Genomic DNA, 17,420 nt, shown 5'->3' on the forward strand with positions numbered 1-17,420 from the left:
CTTCGTGCATAAGTGGATCGTGAGGGCAGGTTGTGCCGTGAGATAGCCTCGCCGTTGGTCGGAACGGTAGCCTAGCGTCCGGTGACCGAGCAAGAGATGATGTGATGCAAGGACTTTGAACAGCGCGATAGGCCGCTAGCAAATTAAAACAGCAACGGTGAAGGGCTTTGGGCGTGTTAGGAAAGGAGCCAGCAGGGCGGGGTTAGTCAGTATTAGAGGGGCTTCTACAAGCGACGTAGTAGCAGAGAAGGAAAAGAGATAAAACAAAGATATAGAAGGGCATCCCCTCGCTCTTCCAATGCCACATCACGCATTTTGGGCCTGTATTCGTTTCCTGTGCTTTAGCCCCAACGACTGCGTCTACCACTCCAGCGGGCGACGATTTCTGAGAGCGACGCTGCTGTCTTGATCTTTCTGCATCCAGGCTCTACACTCTCTTTTTTCGACTGCTGTAACCATGGCCGACCCAACACTCCAGCCGCCGCAGCACTGGACCGACCTGCCGGAAGAAGATGTGGGTTCTCTACCATCCTCCGTGGAAATGTGGTCCGGCCCACTGGGACGTCGTTCCTGACGGGTACGGGGTACTGAACAGACTCGTTGCCCAGGACACCGACTCAGCCCTCGGCGATGACGCCGCCAGCTCGACGGCTTCAATAACGTCCAGCATCCTGCAATACCGCACGATCAACGGGCGCACGTACCACAGCGACATGGGAAATAACAACTATTGGTGCGCTACGTCCAAGAGCACATATGCTGCATCGGTTGTGCTTCCAGCTGACTATCGCACTGCAGGGGCGCGAATGACGAGCGGCAGAACGAGACGCTGGACATCCAGTAAGTAGTATCGCCCCCTCTTTTAGCGACTGAGGTTCTTGGGGGTCTTGGGGGCCAAGAATTAGTGGATCAGCTGCTCCGGTTTTCTCTTGGTTGCGCTGACCGAATTGCACAGACACCATTTGTTCACGCTCAGCATGGATGGAAAGCTCCACTTTGCACCGTTGAAAGACGACATTGAGGCAAGTTCGACGGCACGCCCACGCAGCGAATTGCAAAGAGCAGAGACATTGTAGAAGAAGTCAACTAACATGCAGTCTAGAACGCAGTTGACATCGGAACCGGCACGGGCCTCTGGGCTATGTGAGCACCTATCACGCCTAGTCTAGAAATCTTGGACCAACGCTAACAGGGATATGATATCCTCCACGCAGTGACTTTGGCGACCAATACCCAAACTGCAAGGTAATCGGCACCGACCTCTCGCCGATCCAGTCGCCATGGGTGCCGCCCAACGTGCTCTTGTAAGTAGATGCGGTGTGGTGTGGTTGTCGGTAGAGGATCGTTGCCGACTGACCTGTTGCAGCCAGATTGACGACTTCACGCTCGACTGGACGTTCAGGCCCAACTCGCTTGACTTTGTGCACACGCGCTGGCTGATTGGCAGCGTGCCCGACTGGACGGTGCTGATGAAGCAGGCGTACGCGGCCCTCAAGCCCGGCGGCTGGATCGAGACGTACGAGTGCAACGGCTTCTTCCAGTCGGACGACGACTCCGTGCCCGAAATGAGCGCCCTCGCTCAATGGGGCGTCATCTTCCGTGAAGGTGCCCGGAAGCTCGGCTCAACCTGTTCCTTCAGCGTCCCGCGCGACGGGGTCCAGAAGAAGGCGGCCAAGGCGGCCGGTTTCGTCGAGATCCACGAAAAACTCCTCAAGATCCCCATCTCTGAGTGGTCCGACGACCCGAAGCTGCGCGAGATCGGCCTCTACTCGCGGGCCGCCATCGAAAATGACACCGAGGGCAGCGTAGGCCTCCTGGCCGGACAGCTCGGCTGGTCCAAGGAGGCCATCCATGTCTACGCCGCCCACGTGCGCAAGGAGCTGCGCGCGCTCAAATCCCATGCCTATTACAATTCCCTCGTGGTCTGGGCCCAGAAGCCGCTGGTGGAACAAACGCCGCTGCCAGAGGAAGAGCCGGTGCTAGTGGAAGCTCCTCTCGACGAAGTACCCGTGCCGGCTGAAGCACCAGTGCCAGCGGCAATACCGGCTCCAAAGGAAGAGTGAAAGGCCGTTGACGCCTTTCAGGCTGAATCCCTCCTGTCTGCTTAGCCTTGTTACCCGAAGATATATTCATGCAAATACATGCCGAGAATTCCAAGAGCCGAGTCAAAGCCCACGTGTACAAGGCCGAGGAAATGCCGCCCGACTGACAGGTTGTCGCACAACCGCAAGGCTCAATCATGCACAATTGTCTGGCACTTTCTTGCTGTCGTTGCCAGCCTCCCGACCGTTCGGCATGCAATGACACGGACTTACACACATATATGCACATAAGCGATTTACATCTTGGTCTCCATTGTGGGGCCGCCATAGTAGGTACCAGAAGCTTCGATGACGAGTGAGCTCCAACCCCACCAAAAGGTCGTTCGTTCCGGCGAGTCCCCGCTTAACAAAGGGCAGGTAGCGCATTTGTGCACCACCTCCCTCTGCCCACTTCCACATCTTCCTGGAGTCTTCTCCCCTCCTTCTTCCGTCTCAGTCAACTCTCCTACCACCCCGGCACTCTCTCCCCCGTCACGGTCCTGCACAGCACGACGTCTTAGCAACAATAGCACAGTTTGTGGCAACCCGCCTCCGGCCTTCGAGTGCCTTCTAGCGTCTCGGAAAGGCCCCATAGTAGATTCGGCACGTTGTGGCACTACTTCTGTCACTTCGCCTCTCGTCTTACTGCTTCCTCCTTGCTCCCTTATTCTTTCTCTCCATCTCAAACAATTCCGTCTTGACGACGATTTACGGCTACCAACAGAGAGTCAGCGGCCTATATTTGACGTTGTTCACAATAGAAGGCAATCGCCAATTGTCGAATAACAAATTGCTGATAGCTCTCATTTGCTCCCATACGTCACATCCGGGCAACGATTACATCCAATCAACCAATCAAGCAGTACCTTGCTGGCAATTGGATACATAGTTCCTCTTGTTTTATCGGATTTTGCCACTGCCCCATACATAGCCTTCGACAGGGACACGACTGCAAAAATATTTACACTGCCGCAACACCCCCTCACCGCCCAGGCAACACATATCACTTGGCTCGCACCCCCAGCCTGTGCATATTCTTTCATTTTTTGTCATCTTGGACTCAGCTTTCGTTGACAGCAGCGGCTACGCAACTTTGTGTGTCGACCAAGAAACCAGATCAGCATATCACACGACCCTTGCGTGCTTTACTGCACCTTTGCTATTAAGCCGTCAAGATGGTCAAGGAGTCGAAGCTCTACGACCAGCTGGCAATCAAGCCTGATGCCTCGCAAGATGAGATCAAGAAGGCTTACCGGTAGGTTTTCCCATTGTTCCGACCGTTTGAACCGGCAGCTAATAATTTGCAGGAAAATGGCCCTGAAGTGGCACCCCGACAAGAACAAGAACAGTTCTGTGGCGGCGGAAAAGTTCAAGGAGTGTTCTCAAGCGTACGAGATCCTATCGGACCCAGAAAAGAGAAAAGCCTACGATACCTACGGCCTCGAGTTCATCCTCCGAGGCGGAGCTCCGTACCCAGATCCTAACGAAGCCGGCGGTGGTGGTGGCGGCAACCCGTTCGCTGGTGCCGGTGGGGTGCCTGGCGGGATGCCGGGCGGGTTCCAGGGCTTCAGCTTTGGTGGGATGCCGGGTGGCGAGGGTGGTGGTGCGCGGACGTTCCGTTTCAGCACGGGCGGTGGCAACGGTCACAAGTTCAGCAACCCGGAGACGATATTTGCAGAATTCATGCGTGGAGGAGCTGGTGGTGGTGGTGGAGGCGATGATGATTTTGGCGACATTTTCTCGAACATCAATGGCGGTGGTGGTGGGCCTAGGATGTCGCGCGGAGGTCACCCCGGCTTTGGTGGCGGCGGTGGGGCTGATCCGTTTGGACGCAGCGCACGACAGCACACGCCGGAGGTGACGACAGTTGAGCGGCCGCTTCCAGTTTCGTTGGAGGAGATGTTCAAGGGCACGACGAAGAAGATGAAGGTCAAGCGTAAGATGTTCGACGACAATGGCAAGCGGACGACGACAGACACAGTGCTGGAAGTGCCGATCAAGCCAGGCTTGAAGAAAGGCAGCAAGATCCACTTCAAGGGTGTCGGAGACCAGGAGGAGGGCGGCCAGCAAGACCTTGTGTTCATTGTGGAAGAGGTAAGAGGATCCCGTTTTAAATATTATCAGGCACATGCGTGGGCCAGGTTGATGCTGACTAAGATAGAAAAAACACCCGCTCTATACACGAGACGGCGACGACATCGTTCTCCCGATTGACCTCACGCTCAAAGAAGCGCTGACAGGGTGGAAGCGCACGGTGTCGACGATTGACGGCAAGCAGTTCAACATTGAAAAGTCGGGACCGACACAACCGGGGTCAAGCGACAGCTACCCGTCACAGGGGATGCCGATATCGAAGAAACCGGGGCAGCGGGGCAAATTTGTGGTCAAATACAACGTCAAGTTCCCGACTACGCTGACGGCTGACCAGAAGCACAAGTTGCGGGAGATTCTGTAAGAGGAGAAAATGAAACGCGAGCGTTGCAAGATGATATACAAACAAGCCACCGAGGTCCGGATGATAACGGGCGGGCTTTGTGCTGGGATGGTACGATGATGCTGATGAGATACGGAAGCGGTTGTGTGCAGTTGTGGATACTATATGTTTTGTTTTTTGCAAGTTTTGCATGGAAACCAAAGGCAGGCGGAGTTTAGGTACGCATATTACGTTGTTTCTAGCCTTGGGTTTGGGGAGAGGCTGCGGTCTATTACATAATTCAAGTTATAACTGCTATCATAGACAAAGAGCAGCGAAGGACGGCTAAGCACTGGTTTGAGTACTGTATTTTTTCCGATGTCCATAAACGCCGTGAAACAATGAGCCTATCATATACTGAGGGGTCCGCATGACTAATCGGTCATGGCAACATCGACGGCCAAATCGGCAGACACATCCGGCGGCGGCAGAGCCTGCAGGGCGTCCATCTCGCGCAGGGTGTAGTCGACAAGGTAGCTCTCATCGAGCAGCTCGGCGGTGCGGCGGTAATGACGTTGAGTGTAGGCAAGGAGGGCATCGAGGACGTCCTTGATGTTCCGAGGGCCTTTGGGGGCGGATTCGGCGGTCGGGTCTGCGGGTCTGCGGCGGGCGAGGCCGGCGAGTGTGGCGGCCGGATAGGCGTGAACGAGGGTGGCGAGAACGAACTGGGCAACGGCGGCAGAGCGTCCATTTGTGTTCCAGTCGCGAACGCGCAGCAGCAGCGTATAGAGTTGGTCGTCGTCGAGGGATGCGAGGACAGCAGCGATATTTTTGGAGTCGTCGCCGGATCTAGTCACGTGACCGTCTTTGTCAGCATCCTCGTCAGTGGTCGTCTTGGCAGCGACCATAGCTTCGGACAGCACGGCCAGCAGGCGTCCGGGCTGATTGAGCTGCAGGGCCAGGGTGACGGCCTCGCGCAGGGCGCCGTGGCGCATGTAGTTGGCGAGCAGCTGCTCGTGCTCGACGCGTTCGCGCACGGCCTCGACAGCAGCCTGCGCGGTGACAGCAGTGGTGTCGCGCCAAAAGGTGATGGTGGCATCGCCGCCACCGGAGACGAGCATGCGGCCGGCGGCGGTGGTGTGGACGGCCAGGGCCCAGACGCGGTCCTCGTGGTTGTCGAGCGTGCAGGCGGCCTCGCCGGCAGACGCGTCCCAGACCTTGACGAGGCCATCGGAGCCAGCGCTGGCAAAGAGGACGGGGCCGTTGGGGGTGCCGTCTTCCTGTTCGGGCTCGCTGTCACGACTGGCGCCCAGCCAGACGACCTTGAGGATGCTGTTGGTGTGCCCCTCAAAGGTGCGGATGCAGCTGTAGTCGGCCAGGCTCCAGATCTTGACAGTCTTGTCAGCGCTGCCGGTCAGCACCAAACGGCTGCGCAGACTGCTGCCGGCACCGCCGACGGCGGTGCCGTCCTCGCCCGTGACGGGCGGTGTGTGTGCCGGGGCAAAGCGCACTGACCAGACGCCGCGCCGGTGTCCCCGCAGGATGCCCTGTACCTCGCCCTCGCGCACCGACCAGATCTTGGCAGTGCGGTCCTGCGACGACGACGCAAACAGCTGTCCGTGCGCGTCCACGTCGACGGCGTTGATGTCCTTGTCGTGGGCCTTGCGCGTGAACACGGCGCGCTGCTGCGAAGACGCTGACGCCGTGCGCGGCACCTCCCACCGCTTGATCGTCAGGTCCTGCGACCCCGTCACCAAAAAGGCCGGCGGGTGGGATAGCGGGTCTGTATATTCTGCTGAGTCAGCCGCCGGTGCCGTCTTCGGCAGGCCCACAGCGCCGACCGACTCGGCGTGGCCAGCAAACACGGCGTGGCACGTCGACGTCCCCGATGGCCCGTCCACCCGCCACAGACGCGCGTTGTTGTCCTTGGACCCTGTCGCCACCCAGTGGCCCGACCAGTCGACGTCCAGCGTGATCACCATGTCGCTGTGGCCCTTGAGCTGGGCCACGTCCTGGCCAAAGTACGACGACGACGACGATGACGCATCCCCGACAGACACGATCCGTAGGTCCTCCGAGTTGGTCGCCAGAGCCATCAGCGACCGGTCCGGCAGCAGAAATGCCAGGTCGATAATGTCGTCGTGCGTGCCCGAGATGCGTCGCGATGTCTCCAGCGGCGGCAGCAACCCATCGGCACCGCTGCTTTTCAGCTTACTAAGCAAATCGCCCATCGGCATCGGGTACAGCACCAGCGTCTGGTCCAGCTGCACGCAAAGCAGCGCGGCCTGCTGCGGCCGATACAGCGCGGCCACGACGGCCTCCTCGTCAGAGCGTGTCGGCTGCTCGGCCGTGACCTCGCGTCCGGTCCGCGTCTCCCACAGCCGCACGCAGCCGTTGGCTCCGGCCGTATAGGCCAGCACGTCCGTGCTGCTACCGTCCTTGTCGTCGTCGCTGTCGCCGCGCAGAAAGCCGGCTGCCTCGATCATCTCAAAGGTCGGCACCACCCGCCGCGACGTCCACGTCTGCGCGTCCCACCAGATCATCGTCTTGTCGCGGCCCGCCGTCAGCAGCGTCTGGTGCACGGCCGAATACGCCACCGCCTGCACGTCCGACACGTGACCGTCCAGATTGGCCACAACGACCCGTCGATGCAGGTCCCACACGCGCACCTTGCCGCCCTGGCTGCCGGCCGCGAGACGGAACCGTGTCGTCGTGTCGGCCGCGGCCTCCTTGCCCTCGGCACCAGCAGCCACCGTGGCCACCTCCGCCTGGCTCAGACTACCCTTGTTCTTCTTCTTCTTGGATCCCGCTGCTGCTGCTGCTGCTTCGGCTGCGGCCACCTCGAAAAAGTGCAGCGCCGATACCAGCACGCTCGGCCCGCGGAACGTGTGCGTCACAAAGCCGCCGCGGATGTCCCACACCTTGATGTTGCCGTCAGCCGCCCCCGTGGCCAGCAGCGTGCTCGTCCGGTCGACCGCCAGCACCACCGCTGGCGTCGCATGCGGCTTCACCGTGCGCACCAGCGTCGGCTCCACCACCGACTCTCCCAACGACACCTGCAGCCGGTATATCCGCATCGTCAACGACCGCGAGCACACAATCAGGTGCGAGGCCGACGGGGTCACTGCCAAACGACTGTCAGCACATGGATCTCGAACAGCATGACAGAGGAAGACGCACATATCAGCGTCGAGATCGGCTCGCCGTCCTAGTCATTCAGTCAGCATCGTCTCCTCCTTCCCCCCAAAACACACGTTCGCCGCCGGCCACACGCACCCCTTCAATCTTGGCAAATAGCTTGCCTGTGGCTAGATCCGTCAGGACGGCATCCTCGCCCAGCGTCGTCGCCAGGATGCGAGACCCATTGTCCAGCGCTACCGACCCGCCCGTGTATATGGGCCTGATGACCTGCTCGGCCTCAAAGGTCGTCTTGAACTGCAATTTTGTCGCCATGCTGGGTGTGTCGCAGAACTCGAGCAGATTGAAAATCCTTGACAGGAAAAGAACCTCTGCTTTTTCGCCCAGAAAACCGCCGTCTCCCAGGATTTTTTTTGCCGATAACAATTTAAAGTTATCTTAGCGCGCGCGAGAACCGTCTTTTCAGCCACACCTGTGGCGCTCACCGTCCTTCAGCCAGGCTAAGATGAAATAGCTCTGCTAATGCAATGAGCATCATTCTTCCATCTGCAACGGCATGACATCCAATCCGGCACCATGACCAAGCTCGGTCCCTTGACGTCGCAAGCGTTGGTAAGATTGGTTTTCGTTTATCTTTCTCATTCTGTGCCGTTTTCTCTATTCCTCTCCTCTTTGTACCTGTCTCTCTTTCTCACGTCTTCCCCTCCCTCTCTAACGTCTTCAGGGCCGCTCGCCCTACGACATTGTCGTCCCGGGCGAGGGCGAGCAGGATCCACGAGATCACGATCCGAACCAGCACCGACAAGAATACGACGACCGCGGACGACCGGTCAACAGGGAAACCAAGCTGATGAACCGTGACATTGTGCGCGCCCACAACGAGGTCATGCAGGTCATCGGTGTAGCCGAACCCGACAGCAGCATCCAGGCAGCTGACGAGGAGGCCGAGAAGCGCTACCGCCAGAAGCAGTACGGCGACGAGGTTGCGCACCGGCTGATTCACGTGGGCCGCGTCCTGGGCGTCATGGGCGTCTGGGGCGTCAACGCCGTGCGCCAGCGCATTTTGGTAAGTCGTGCGTTTTCCCGGTTTTCTTGCCTCACTTCAGCACCGTCGCTGACTCGCACTCTCGCTCCAGCTCTACCGCCAGTACTCGGAGATACCGTTCCATCACCTGCTTCAGCACGAGTTCAGCCGCCAGCCCCTCTGGCGCGCCCTCGAGACCGGATTGCCCGTCTTTATCACCAACCACGCTCTTCGTCGGGCTTCTCTCGGCTTCAAATCGGTCCACAGAACCTTCTGGTGCGCTTGCGTTCTTTTTTCATTCTTCCGAGACTTGCTAACTGTTGCCAGGAAATCCTCCCTCCTCCAGTTTGTACGCCTGCATCTGCAGATGTTCCTCTTCCTGCAGCGCTCCGGCATCGCGCCGGCTGTGCCGTTACTGCCAAGCCCGCTCTACTTTCTGCCCTTCTCCCGCGAATCGCCCATTGCAAGACCACCTCCGCTACCGACGACGCTGTCCGTCCGCTCCATGGTCCACTGGAGCTGCGCCACCGTCCTCAACTTCGCCCCCGTCTTCATGTTCTATAGCTATATGCGAGCATGGTCTTACGTGACGGAAACGCTCTACAGAAGGATCTACCACTGGCTGCCGACACCGACAAACCCACGTTCGTCGCGCAGCCTATACGTGCCCGAGTACGTCTCAATCAGCGCAAGACGGCTAAACGGTTCATCCGCAGCCGAGGCCAGTGATGGTGCCGATGGTGCAGAAGACATGGACGGTCCGATTGGTCCAGACGACGTGGATACAGCAGCCGCATCGTCCGAGTCCACGCCGCTGCAACCGCTTCCTCCTCCACCACCGCCGTCGTCTTCGGCACCCGGGTCACCCACGACGGTCCGCCGACGAAACACGGTCTCGAGCCATGGTGGGGGCGACGACGGCTACGCGAGCGAGGAGGAGGAGTTTGAGCTGAGCGCGACGCTGATCAGCTTCGATGTCGAGGCCGGCGACGCCAACGACAACGCGCCCAGCGCCTGGTCGGCCGAACTGCGACAGAGTCCCGCTGGCGGCGGAGAGGGTGGACCGGCCGGCAACGGTGGTGACGTCGAAGGAGGCGAAGGCCGAGGAGAAAGTGGCCATCAAGGGACCAGCGGCTCGGACTATGGTGTCGGCGACAGCAGCAACGCGACTTCTGGAGTTGGCTTCGGGCCCGTCTATGCCGAAGGGTTGCTGGTACAGCTGCCGGCCATCATCGCAACGGACATCATGACAGTGCTGACTTCGTCGGCCCTGATGGCGCCCTATGAGGCCTTTATGATCCGGCTGGTGGCGCATGCCTATCGGCAACAGCACGGGCTGCCAGTCGACGACCTGTACGGACTCGCCGTGCTGTCGCCGGCCGACGGCAGCCTCTCGTGGACATCGCTGACCAACTGCGTCGGCATGTGGCTGGTGCACCTGGCCGTCGACGCGAGCGGCTGGCTGCTGGTCACCGGGCTGGCCGTGCTGTATCGGGGTGCTGAGCCGGAATGGTCTATTTTCCAGCTGCTCAAGGAGAAGCTGGGATACGGGCAAAAGCGAGGGGATGGACGGGAGTAAGTCATGGGAAAAGGCGTTGCATTTTGCACGTATTGCATTTTGGGAGTTGGATGGAGGCTGGTCTAGGAGTCGTCGGATATGGGGGACAATGCAGACACGACGCATGGTAGTGATTCTCGCACAGTTGTTTAAAAAATGGCAGGCAGGCCTGACGAAATATAGTTCTCGCATTTCCCTGTCACCAGCACGTGTCCTCAGGTCCGCTGCTTTCCCTTCTTGGCGCGTGCCGCCTGCAGCTCGTCGACCTGCTCCTTAAGGAGGTCGTGCAGATCGCCGTTCCGTCGGGCCAGCAGCAGCACATCGTCGGTCGTCACGGTCGATCGGCCGGCATGCCGGCTGAAGCTCTCTAGGTCGAGGGCCACCGATTCTGGGACACGTCAGAAAGGGTTCCATCGAGGTCGAGACGCCCTTCACTCACCGATCTGCGTCCACACCATGTCGGCCAGCGCGCCGATGAACTGCGGCGTCGTATTACGGTTCTGCTTGATGGACTCTTGGTCGACCATCTCGCCGACGACCGACCAGAGCGCGGCTTTGAGCTCCTGCTCGTCCTGGCTCGCCATCGTGGGGGAATTGGGTGTTTGGCGCAGACGGGCTGCAGACGCGCTGGGAGACGCGCTGTAATGCAGCGACCACTGCGCTAGCAAGCGGTAGCGTCACGCCTGCACGGTCACGCCTGCACGGCCCCGCTGCCAACGAACAGCCTGGAAGAGGACCAAAAAGTCGTGCTAACAAAAAACATCCTTGCTTTCTGCTGGCTTCTATTGCCGACTGCTGCCGGCCCCAGAGCAAGGGGACTTTTTCATGCGAATCTCCTCTTGGTCATCTTCTACTCTTTCTTCTACTTTTTTCGTGTCTGATTCCTGCTTGATACCCCATCGACACCGAGACGACGAGACGTCTTCTGCTTCTTTGCCTGTCCTTCTGTTTCGGCCTCTTTCTTCTGGGGCCTGTTCTTTCCAGCCTATTCTTTCTTCACCCTCACTCCATCCTCCAGCCATGGGCCTCAACGATCTCGTCACCCTCGCCCGCGAGCGCTTCAGCACCAACGTCTCGGCCTCCATCAGCAACCTGTCAGCCCAGCAGTGGATCCGCCTGATCGCCATCGCCGGTGCCTACATGCTGCTCCGGCCGTACCTCATGAAGATTGGCGGCAAGATGCAGATGCGCCAGCTCGAGGCCGAGCACGACGCTGCCGAGCAGGAGGCCCTCGCCCTGGCGGCCAAGAAGCGCCCAGCCCTCTCGCCCAACGACCTGCGTGGCACGGCTGCCCCCGGCTCCATGACCGGCCTGCTCGGCCTCGACGGCGACAGCGACAGCGACGATGACAACGACGACGACAACAACAACGCTCCCGCCACCAGCAGCGGCGCCGACTGGGGCAAGAACGCCCGGAGGCGCCAGCGCAAGATGGTCCGCCAGCTTCTCAGCGCTCACGAGAAGCAGCTCGCCGAAGCCCAGGCTGACGAGGAGGACAAGGACATTGCCGAGTTCCTCCAGGACTAGCCCGAGAGAACAGGACGGCCGAGAGACCGCATTGGGCGCGCTCCGTATAGAGTTTTAATAATCGACGAATAGACCTCTTCTTTCTTCTTGCTCTTGCCTCGTGTTTTTCTTGATTATGTAATCTCGGAGCAACACCGACGACGTTGCTCCTGCATCCCGGATCAACCGCCCAATGCTGCCAAGACCTGCTCTTGTCCTTGCCCGTTTCGGCATCTGCGCGTTAGTTGCGCACTGGAATCTAGGCCACTGAGGCTCTGCCCCAATAGCGACACCACATACTTGTACAACTGACCAGATCGTCTTCTAGGAACGCAATTGCATGTGGTGTCACTTCACTGCAGCTACCCCCGCCACCATACCACCTCCAACAGACGCCTCGCCTGTTTCATGACATGGCAAACAGACGCTCTCAATTGCAGTATCTATGCTGCTAGAAACACAAGCTTTGTGCACAAAGTCAAAGCCGGGCGAAAGCTTGGCTAAAGCCCCACGGAAACTTCGTATACAACTTTGTCGGTCGAAGAAAAACGTTTTAAAATATACAGACATCATCTCTCCCGTTTCGCCCTGTTTAACACCCTTTCACCACGTCTGCCTCGTAACCTCTTCAGTCCCGTGTTGCTCCCCCCAGCCTTCGTCGCCCGTCTCTTTCATGTTTCCTCGTTTCTCTCGTGACGTCTTGTGCTTTCCCCCCCTCTTCAACGTGTTGAAGGCAGGCCCAGCTTATTCCCACTTCCTCCACATATCTAGTAGCTGGTTTGTCTCTCTCTCCTCCTCCAGGTGGTCCAGCTTCGAAATCCGGCCCAGCCGGTTTGTCACGTCTTTCGCAACTCGGTCCCGCTCTTCCAGCTTCGCTTCCAGAAATGCCTTGTCACTGTTCTTGCACGCTTCCAAGAATATGGCCCGCATCCGTTGCGAGTACAGATGACACGCCGCTAACGTAATCTCCTTTGGTTCCTTATAGAAATCGCCTGCCACTGCGCGGTACATGTTGACCTTTGGGTACACAAACTCGTCAAAGCACTCCTCACAGACGACAAAATCCGGAAGCGAGCGCATCCAATACCACTTTCGGCCGCGAACCGGAATGTCTCGTTTGCACTCGTCCGTGAAGTTAATCGCCAGCAGCTTGTTGACGATACCCTCGACATCCGGCGGCAAATTTGTCGCTTCGGCCAGTTCATTGGACTTCTCAAACACCTCAATGTACTTCCAAAGCCGCTTTCTGTCTGGCTCGTGGTATAGTGCACAAACGGCGCCCACGTCACGGCTGTATGGCTCACCAACCTGTAAGAGCCTTCTGAGCCACGGGAACAGCACCCGCACAGCAGACGCGCACTGCTGACACACCGAAAAATCCGGCACAGGCTTGCCCGTGAATGGGTCCAAAATAGTCGACCAATCGCCCGTCACATGCCTCGAGCCAGGACAGGGAAGCCGCAGCTGCTCATCGTTGTCAAACAGAACTTTGACAAGACTCAGGCTTGGTAGCTGGTATTTGTTGTTGAGGTAAAGTGCAACTTTGTACCAGTGCAGCGAGCCGAACGTGCACCGCACTCTCGACTCCCGGTTGTAGATGGAAGTCGGGACAAACTCATTCCGGTAAGAGCCGCTGGCAAATGCAGCCTCGTAGCAGGTTGGGCATATGAAGAAATCCGGGAACTGGGCCAACGCCCGCCAGTCGTGGTGTCTAGAGCTAAAAGCTTGCCTAGGGCACTCGGGCAGATCGTATGCATGCTGCCGGTACGTTCCAAGGGCAGGCTCCGGATGCCTCTCTAGCGCTCGGCTCGGCTGGCTGTCAGATTGCCAGTCTAGAGCCTGTTCGGATAGCCGACTCTGCGGCCTGTCCTCCAAATGGCCATTCGTAATATTCACATAGATTGCAGGCGTACGGCCGGTCTGGGAAGAAGACAGAGGGTAGTCAAACAATCCTGACGCCCGTGCCGGGTTTGCCAGCTGCGGCCCATGCAGACGGCGCGCTTCAGAAGACGATCGCTCGTGGCGGTGGCCCCCATCAACAACCCTGACAGAGCTGTGTCCGCGTATCGGAAAGGTAGTAGACTTGGGCGGTGGCATAGACAGCGTGCCCGCCCGCGATTCGTAGCTTATAGGATTGTGGATCACATTTGGCATCCGGGCCTGTCGGGGGCCTCTCGGCCTGTCTGTATCCAGAATCCTGGCAAGGCTTTCGGGTGACGAGCTAGCCGAAGATGAGCCGTGCTTCCTGTCCTCGTTTCTCTTTCGCTCCTCACGTAGTGGCCTCGTAGGAGACCTCGGGGAAGGTGATGCCGTCGGCTCACATAATTCACTCGGTATAGAGCCCACCACAACAGGCGGAATATGTGCCTGTGAGATCCTGGGGGTAGAAATCGGCGTGCCTCCCACAGACTTGTATCGAGCACTGCTACTGACACCGCCGATGATCGCAGCCGCCACAGCTAGCCTTCGCGTGTCTGAGCCACTCGATGCATCCTCATCCTTGCGCGGTCCTTTACGGCGATCGCTGGGCTGACGACGCAACGCCGGGGTGGAAGCTGATTTGATCTTGTCATCCTCCACGTCTAATCGTCCCGCCGCATCTCGATGCTTCCTATAAGCCGAATTGCGCCGGCCAAGACCACGTCGGTCACGGTCCGAATCATAGTCACGTCGTTCTCGTTCCCGGTGTCCTCGTTCCCAGTCACGGTTGCGCTCTCGCTCTCGCTCTCGTTCTCGTTCTCGTTCCCGTTCACGGTCTCGTTCTTTTGCCCGTTCCTTTTCACGCTCACGCTCTCGCTCGCGCTCTCGCTCACTTTCCCGCTCGCATTCCCGAATTGGCGATGTGCCCTCAGCCCTGCGCTCCTTCGGCGGCGGCGAAGGCGAGTTCCGCCTGGTGCAAGTGCTAAGCTCTTCGGCCCGCGACGTACGGGTGAAAGACAGCCGCCTCGAAGGCTTTTCTGTATCGTTGAAGGAAGAAGAACGACGCCTGTACTTGGTGTCGGGAGAGCTGCCATTTGTTCGTCTATCGTCTGCTACACGGGTGTCTCCAGATCGTGCGCGCGTGGCAGAGCTACTGATGTTGTCCTGGCCATAATAGGTGCGATCACGGCCTTTGGTAGCATGCTTCGTGATGGATGGAGACAAGAAGGCACTATTGTGCTGCTCCGATAAGTCATAATCTGTCTGCCGGTGGTGCTTTTGATCTGTGTAGGCCGCAAATTTTGGCCGTGGTGGACCGGATAATCTTTCCTCGTCCATCTCTGTGTCGATCCTTGGCAGATCAAGGCGACTCTTCCGCCTCTGGATGGTAGGTTGGGTCGTAGAAGCTGTTTCTGCCGATGTCGTTGTCAATTTCGCTGTCGCCACCGTCGCTGCTGCTGCCGCTGCTGCTGCTGCTGCCGCACCAGCTACGGCTGCTTTAGAAGTCTTCGCGTCATCAGATGGCACTGAGTCACCGTCCACGCGTGGCACGGTGAACTTGCGACACGTATTCGCTTCATACTCGTTCGGCTTGTCCGACGGTTGATCGTGGTCTGACGCGACATTGCTCTGCGCCCCGTCGCCAGACTTTGGCAGAATCACAAACCGGCGCTCTGGGTTGTTTTCGTGAACAGGGTCAAAGAGCGGCACCTGATCGACGGCACCGCGGTACTTGGGCTCCTCATCGGTGGTTACGCTCGCGGAGTCGATCACGCTAGGGTTATATTCCCTCGCCAGAGCCGAAGCTTCGTCCTCGACAAAGGCCCGTGTAGGGTAGCTTCGCCGTCTGTCACGGCCGAAGCTGCGGGAAGTGCGATGGTCCGATCGTGAAACCTGGACGGATTGCGCCCGACCGTGGACGGTATTCAAGCTGCTAAGTAGATGTTCTGTAAGCATTGTCTTCCATTTCTTACTCTATCGTGTGCAGGCGGGCGGGAAGACGCACGAGTGGGTATGGTAGTATGCCCGATCATCGTCGTAGAACCTGCCGGCCATTCTCAGTTGCTCGGGGATTTCGCAAACGGCTCAATATGGCGTAAAAAGGAACATGGTTTGCACGACGACGCGTATGTCCTTTTTCTTCTTTTAAGGAGTGACAGGGGTTCCGTTTGGTGTGCGACACTGGCTAGCCCGTTGAGTGAATTGTCTCGGGGATTGAAAATCAATTGCAACCAGGATGGAGATGATGCCCAAAGCGGGAGATTGAATGGAGGGGGAGAGCCCAGCCTTGGCAAAAGAAGAGTGGGATATGGAGTATATGACTAGTCAAACAGGGAGGTAAACATTGTAAGATATCACACTCCGTACTATGTAATGGAAGGACTTTCGAAGAGTCTAACGCGAGGGGGAGTGGAGAGAGCGCAGCAATGAAGTCACAGCCAGCCTTGTTTATGGGTCGGATCCTGCGCGATTCGGGGGGTTTTTTGCACCTGTGCAAGTAATGAGTATTCTGTACATAGTATTCGGTCAGGCCGCCACCAAGATGGCTCAGACGTAATGGTAGGAAGAGTGGGCGGATATACCTGACAGGGGGTATTCGGTATCGGCAGGGGGTGGGTAAAGCAACAAACCCTGTCGGTGGGGGGATGAGTTGCCGGTAGGTATGCTGCGGGTAACTTTTCAGCTGTGCTGAGTAGTGCCAGACGCCACACAAGCTTGTTTTGAACAGTGGTGAGATCTGGAATGAAACGCTGGCCGAATGGAGGCGACTTTTTATAAGATTCGGAATGGGCTCTGCTGGCTGGCGACTATGGGAGAGGTCACTGGTCACGACGCTTTTCGCCGCATGTATCGTTCCCGACTGGCCATCGTCGGCCTCGTCGGCCATACTCTTTCTCACGAGATGCACTACCCAGAGGCAAAAAGAAAAAGTCGGATAATGAGCCACCGCCTGTCGTTTGTGAATCCCTTTGTGCCCTGTATCGCCAAAGGATTTGTCGGTGGCCAAATGCGGCTGTCTGCTGCATGACACACTAGGGGCATTGAACGTAACATGGCTGCTGTTAGCGGTCGTAAGACAACTTCTCGTCAGGCTTGTCAGCAGCCGATCGATGTGATGCTACAACTAAAATCGACGACGGGAACAACTCAGCAGGCGGCCTGTCTTCTGCGGCGCAGCATGCTTTGGTTGGGAAAGAACGACGGGCATTACTGCCCATAGTACCACAGGCGTACCTTCGCCATTTCCAATACGATGTCTGCATTCTGCTTTGCTTCGAAGCCCAATCGCCATTTGGCCCAACTCGACAGACAACCTGCAGGGGTCGCGGCAGAGCATTACCATACACTTCGCACCACGATGCAGGCCACTTCATACCTCTAAGCTACTCCGTGCCGAAAAGGCTACGAACGGCACGATAACAGTGCTTGAGGCGTGCGGGTGCTCTCTTGATTCGAAGCTGCAGCGAGGGCGGAGTGCCAACAAAAGCAATCAGTCGGAGACACGTCAAGATGAGCCGCAGGAAAGTCATCGTTTGATGCGGCTCTTTGCCGGGGATTAAATCGCCTGTCTACGACAGCCCTGTCAGACAGGAATGGTATCGTACAATGCCCGAACTGCGTCCTAAACCTGAAGCCCTATCTGTCCGTCCTGTGAGACAGACGATATCGCACGGATATCTGCTGACTCTGTGCTACATCGCTACCATTGCCTTGTGCCTCGCGGTGGACGCCTTGTATCCCGTTGTGCGTCGGCCAAGGGTGCTACGAGAGACGCGGGCT

At 58.1% G+C, this 17,420-nt stretch overlaps 7 protein-coding genes across 7 annotated transcripts; 4 read left to right on the plus strand and 3 right to left on the minus strand.

The window, feature by feature from the left end:
- Nucleotides 1-457: 457 nt before the first annotated feature.
- Nucleotides 458-2,063, plus strand: CMQ_5984 (methyltransferase type 12; the record flags this gene model as incomplete). The annotated part of the gene is made up of 7 exons (XM_014315049.1): nt 458-514; nt 609-733; nt 799-840; nt 956-1,026; nt 1,110-1,143; nt 1,215-1,304; nt 1,367-2,063. 7 exons carry the CDS (start codon nt 458-460, stop codon nt 2,061-2,063), a joined length of 1,116 nt encoding a protein of 371 aa, XP_014170524.1.
- A 1,193-nt stretch (nt 2,064-3,256) lies between these two features.
- Nucleotides 3,257-4,536, plus strand: CMQ_5972 (heat shock protein DNAj; the record flags this gene model as incomplete). Its single annotated transcript, XM_014315037.1, has 3 exons — nt 3,257-3,336; nt 3,389-4,175; nt 4,243-4,536. 3 exons carry the CDS (start codon nt 3,257-3,259, stop codon nt 4,534-4,536), a joined length of 1,161 nt encoding a protein of 386 aa, XP_014170512.1.
- Nucleotides 4,537-4,928: 392 nt separating this feature from the next.
- CMQ_6435 (small nucleolar ribonucleoprotein complex) lies at nt 4,929-7,947 on the minus strand (the record flags this gene model as incomplete). The annotated part of the gene is made up of 3 exons (XM_014315500.1): nt 4,929-7,618; nt 7,675-7,702; nt 7,771-7,947. 3 exons carry the CDS (start codon nt 7,945-7,947, stop codon nt 4,929-4,931), a joined length of 2,895 nt encoding a protein of 964 aa, XP_014170975.1.
- Nucleotides 7,948-8,208: 261 nt separating this feature from the next.
- CMQ_5989 (uncharacterized protein) lies at nt 8,209-10,235 on the plus strand (the record flags this gene model as incomplete). The annotated part of the gene is made up of 4 exons (XM_014315054.1): nt 8,209-8,244; nt 8,357-8,698; nt 8,769-8,932; nt 8,984-10,235. The coding sequence occupies 4 exons, from the start codon at nt 8,209-8,211 to the stop codon at nt 10,233-10,235; spliced, it is 1,794 nt and encodes a 597-aa protein (XP_014170529.1).
- Nucleotides 10,236-10,429: 194 nt separating this feature from the next.
- CMQ_6331 (apoptosis-inducing taf9-like domain protein) lies at nt 10,430-10,798 on the minus strand (the record flags this gene model as incomplete). The annotated part of the gene is made up of 2 exons (XM_014315396.1): nt 10,430-10,602; nt 10,654-10,798. 2 exons carry the CDS (start codon nt 10,796-10,798, stop codon nt 10,430-10,432), a joined length of 318 nt encoding a protein of 105 aa, XP_014170871.1.
- Nucleotides 10,799-11,234: 436 nt separating this feature from the next.
- Nucleotides 11,235-11,741, plus strand: CMQ_6166 (duf1531 domain containing protein; the record flags this gene model as incomplete). Its single annotated transcript, XM_014315231.1, has 1 exon — nt 11,235-11,741. The coding sequence occupies one exon, from the start codon at nt 11,235-11,237 to the stop codon at nt 11,739-11,741; it is 507 nt and encodes a 168-aa protein (XP_014170706.1).
- Nucleotides 11,742-12,464: 723 nt separating this feature from the next.
- Nucleotides 12,465-15,695, minus strand: CMQ_6480 (uncharacterized protein; the record flags this gene model as incomplete). Its single annotated transcript, XM_014315545.1, has 2 exons — nt 12,465-15,570; nt 15,646-15,695. 2 exons carry the CDS (start codon nt 15,693-15,695, stop codon nt 12,465-12,467), a joined length of 3,156 nt encoding a protein of 1,051 aa, XP_014171020.1.
- Nucleotides 15,696-17,420: the final 1,725 nt, after the last annotated feature.

This window comes from Grosmannia clavigera (genome assembly GCF_000143105.1).
Source record: "Grosmannia clavigera kw1407 unplaced genomic scaffold GCSC_167, whole genome shotgun sequence".
NCBI lineage: Eukaryota > Fungi > Ascomycota > Sordariomycetes > Ophiostomatales > Ophiostomataceae > Leptographium > Leptographium clavigerum.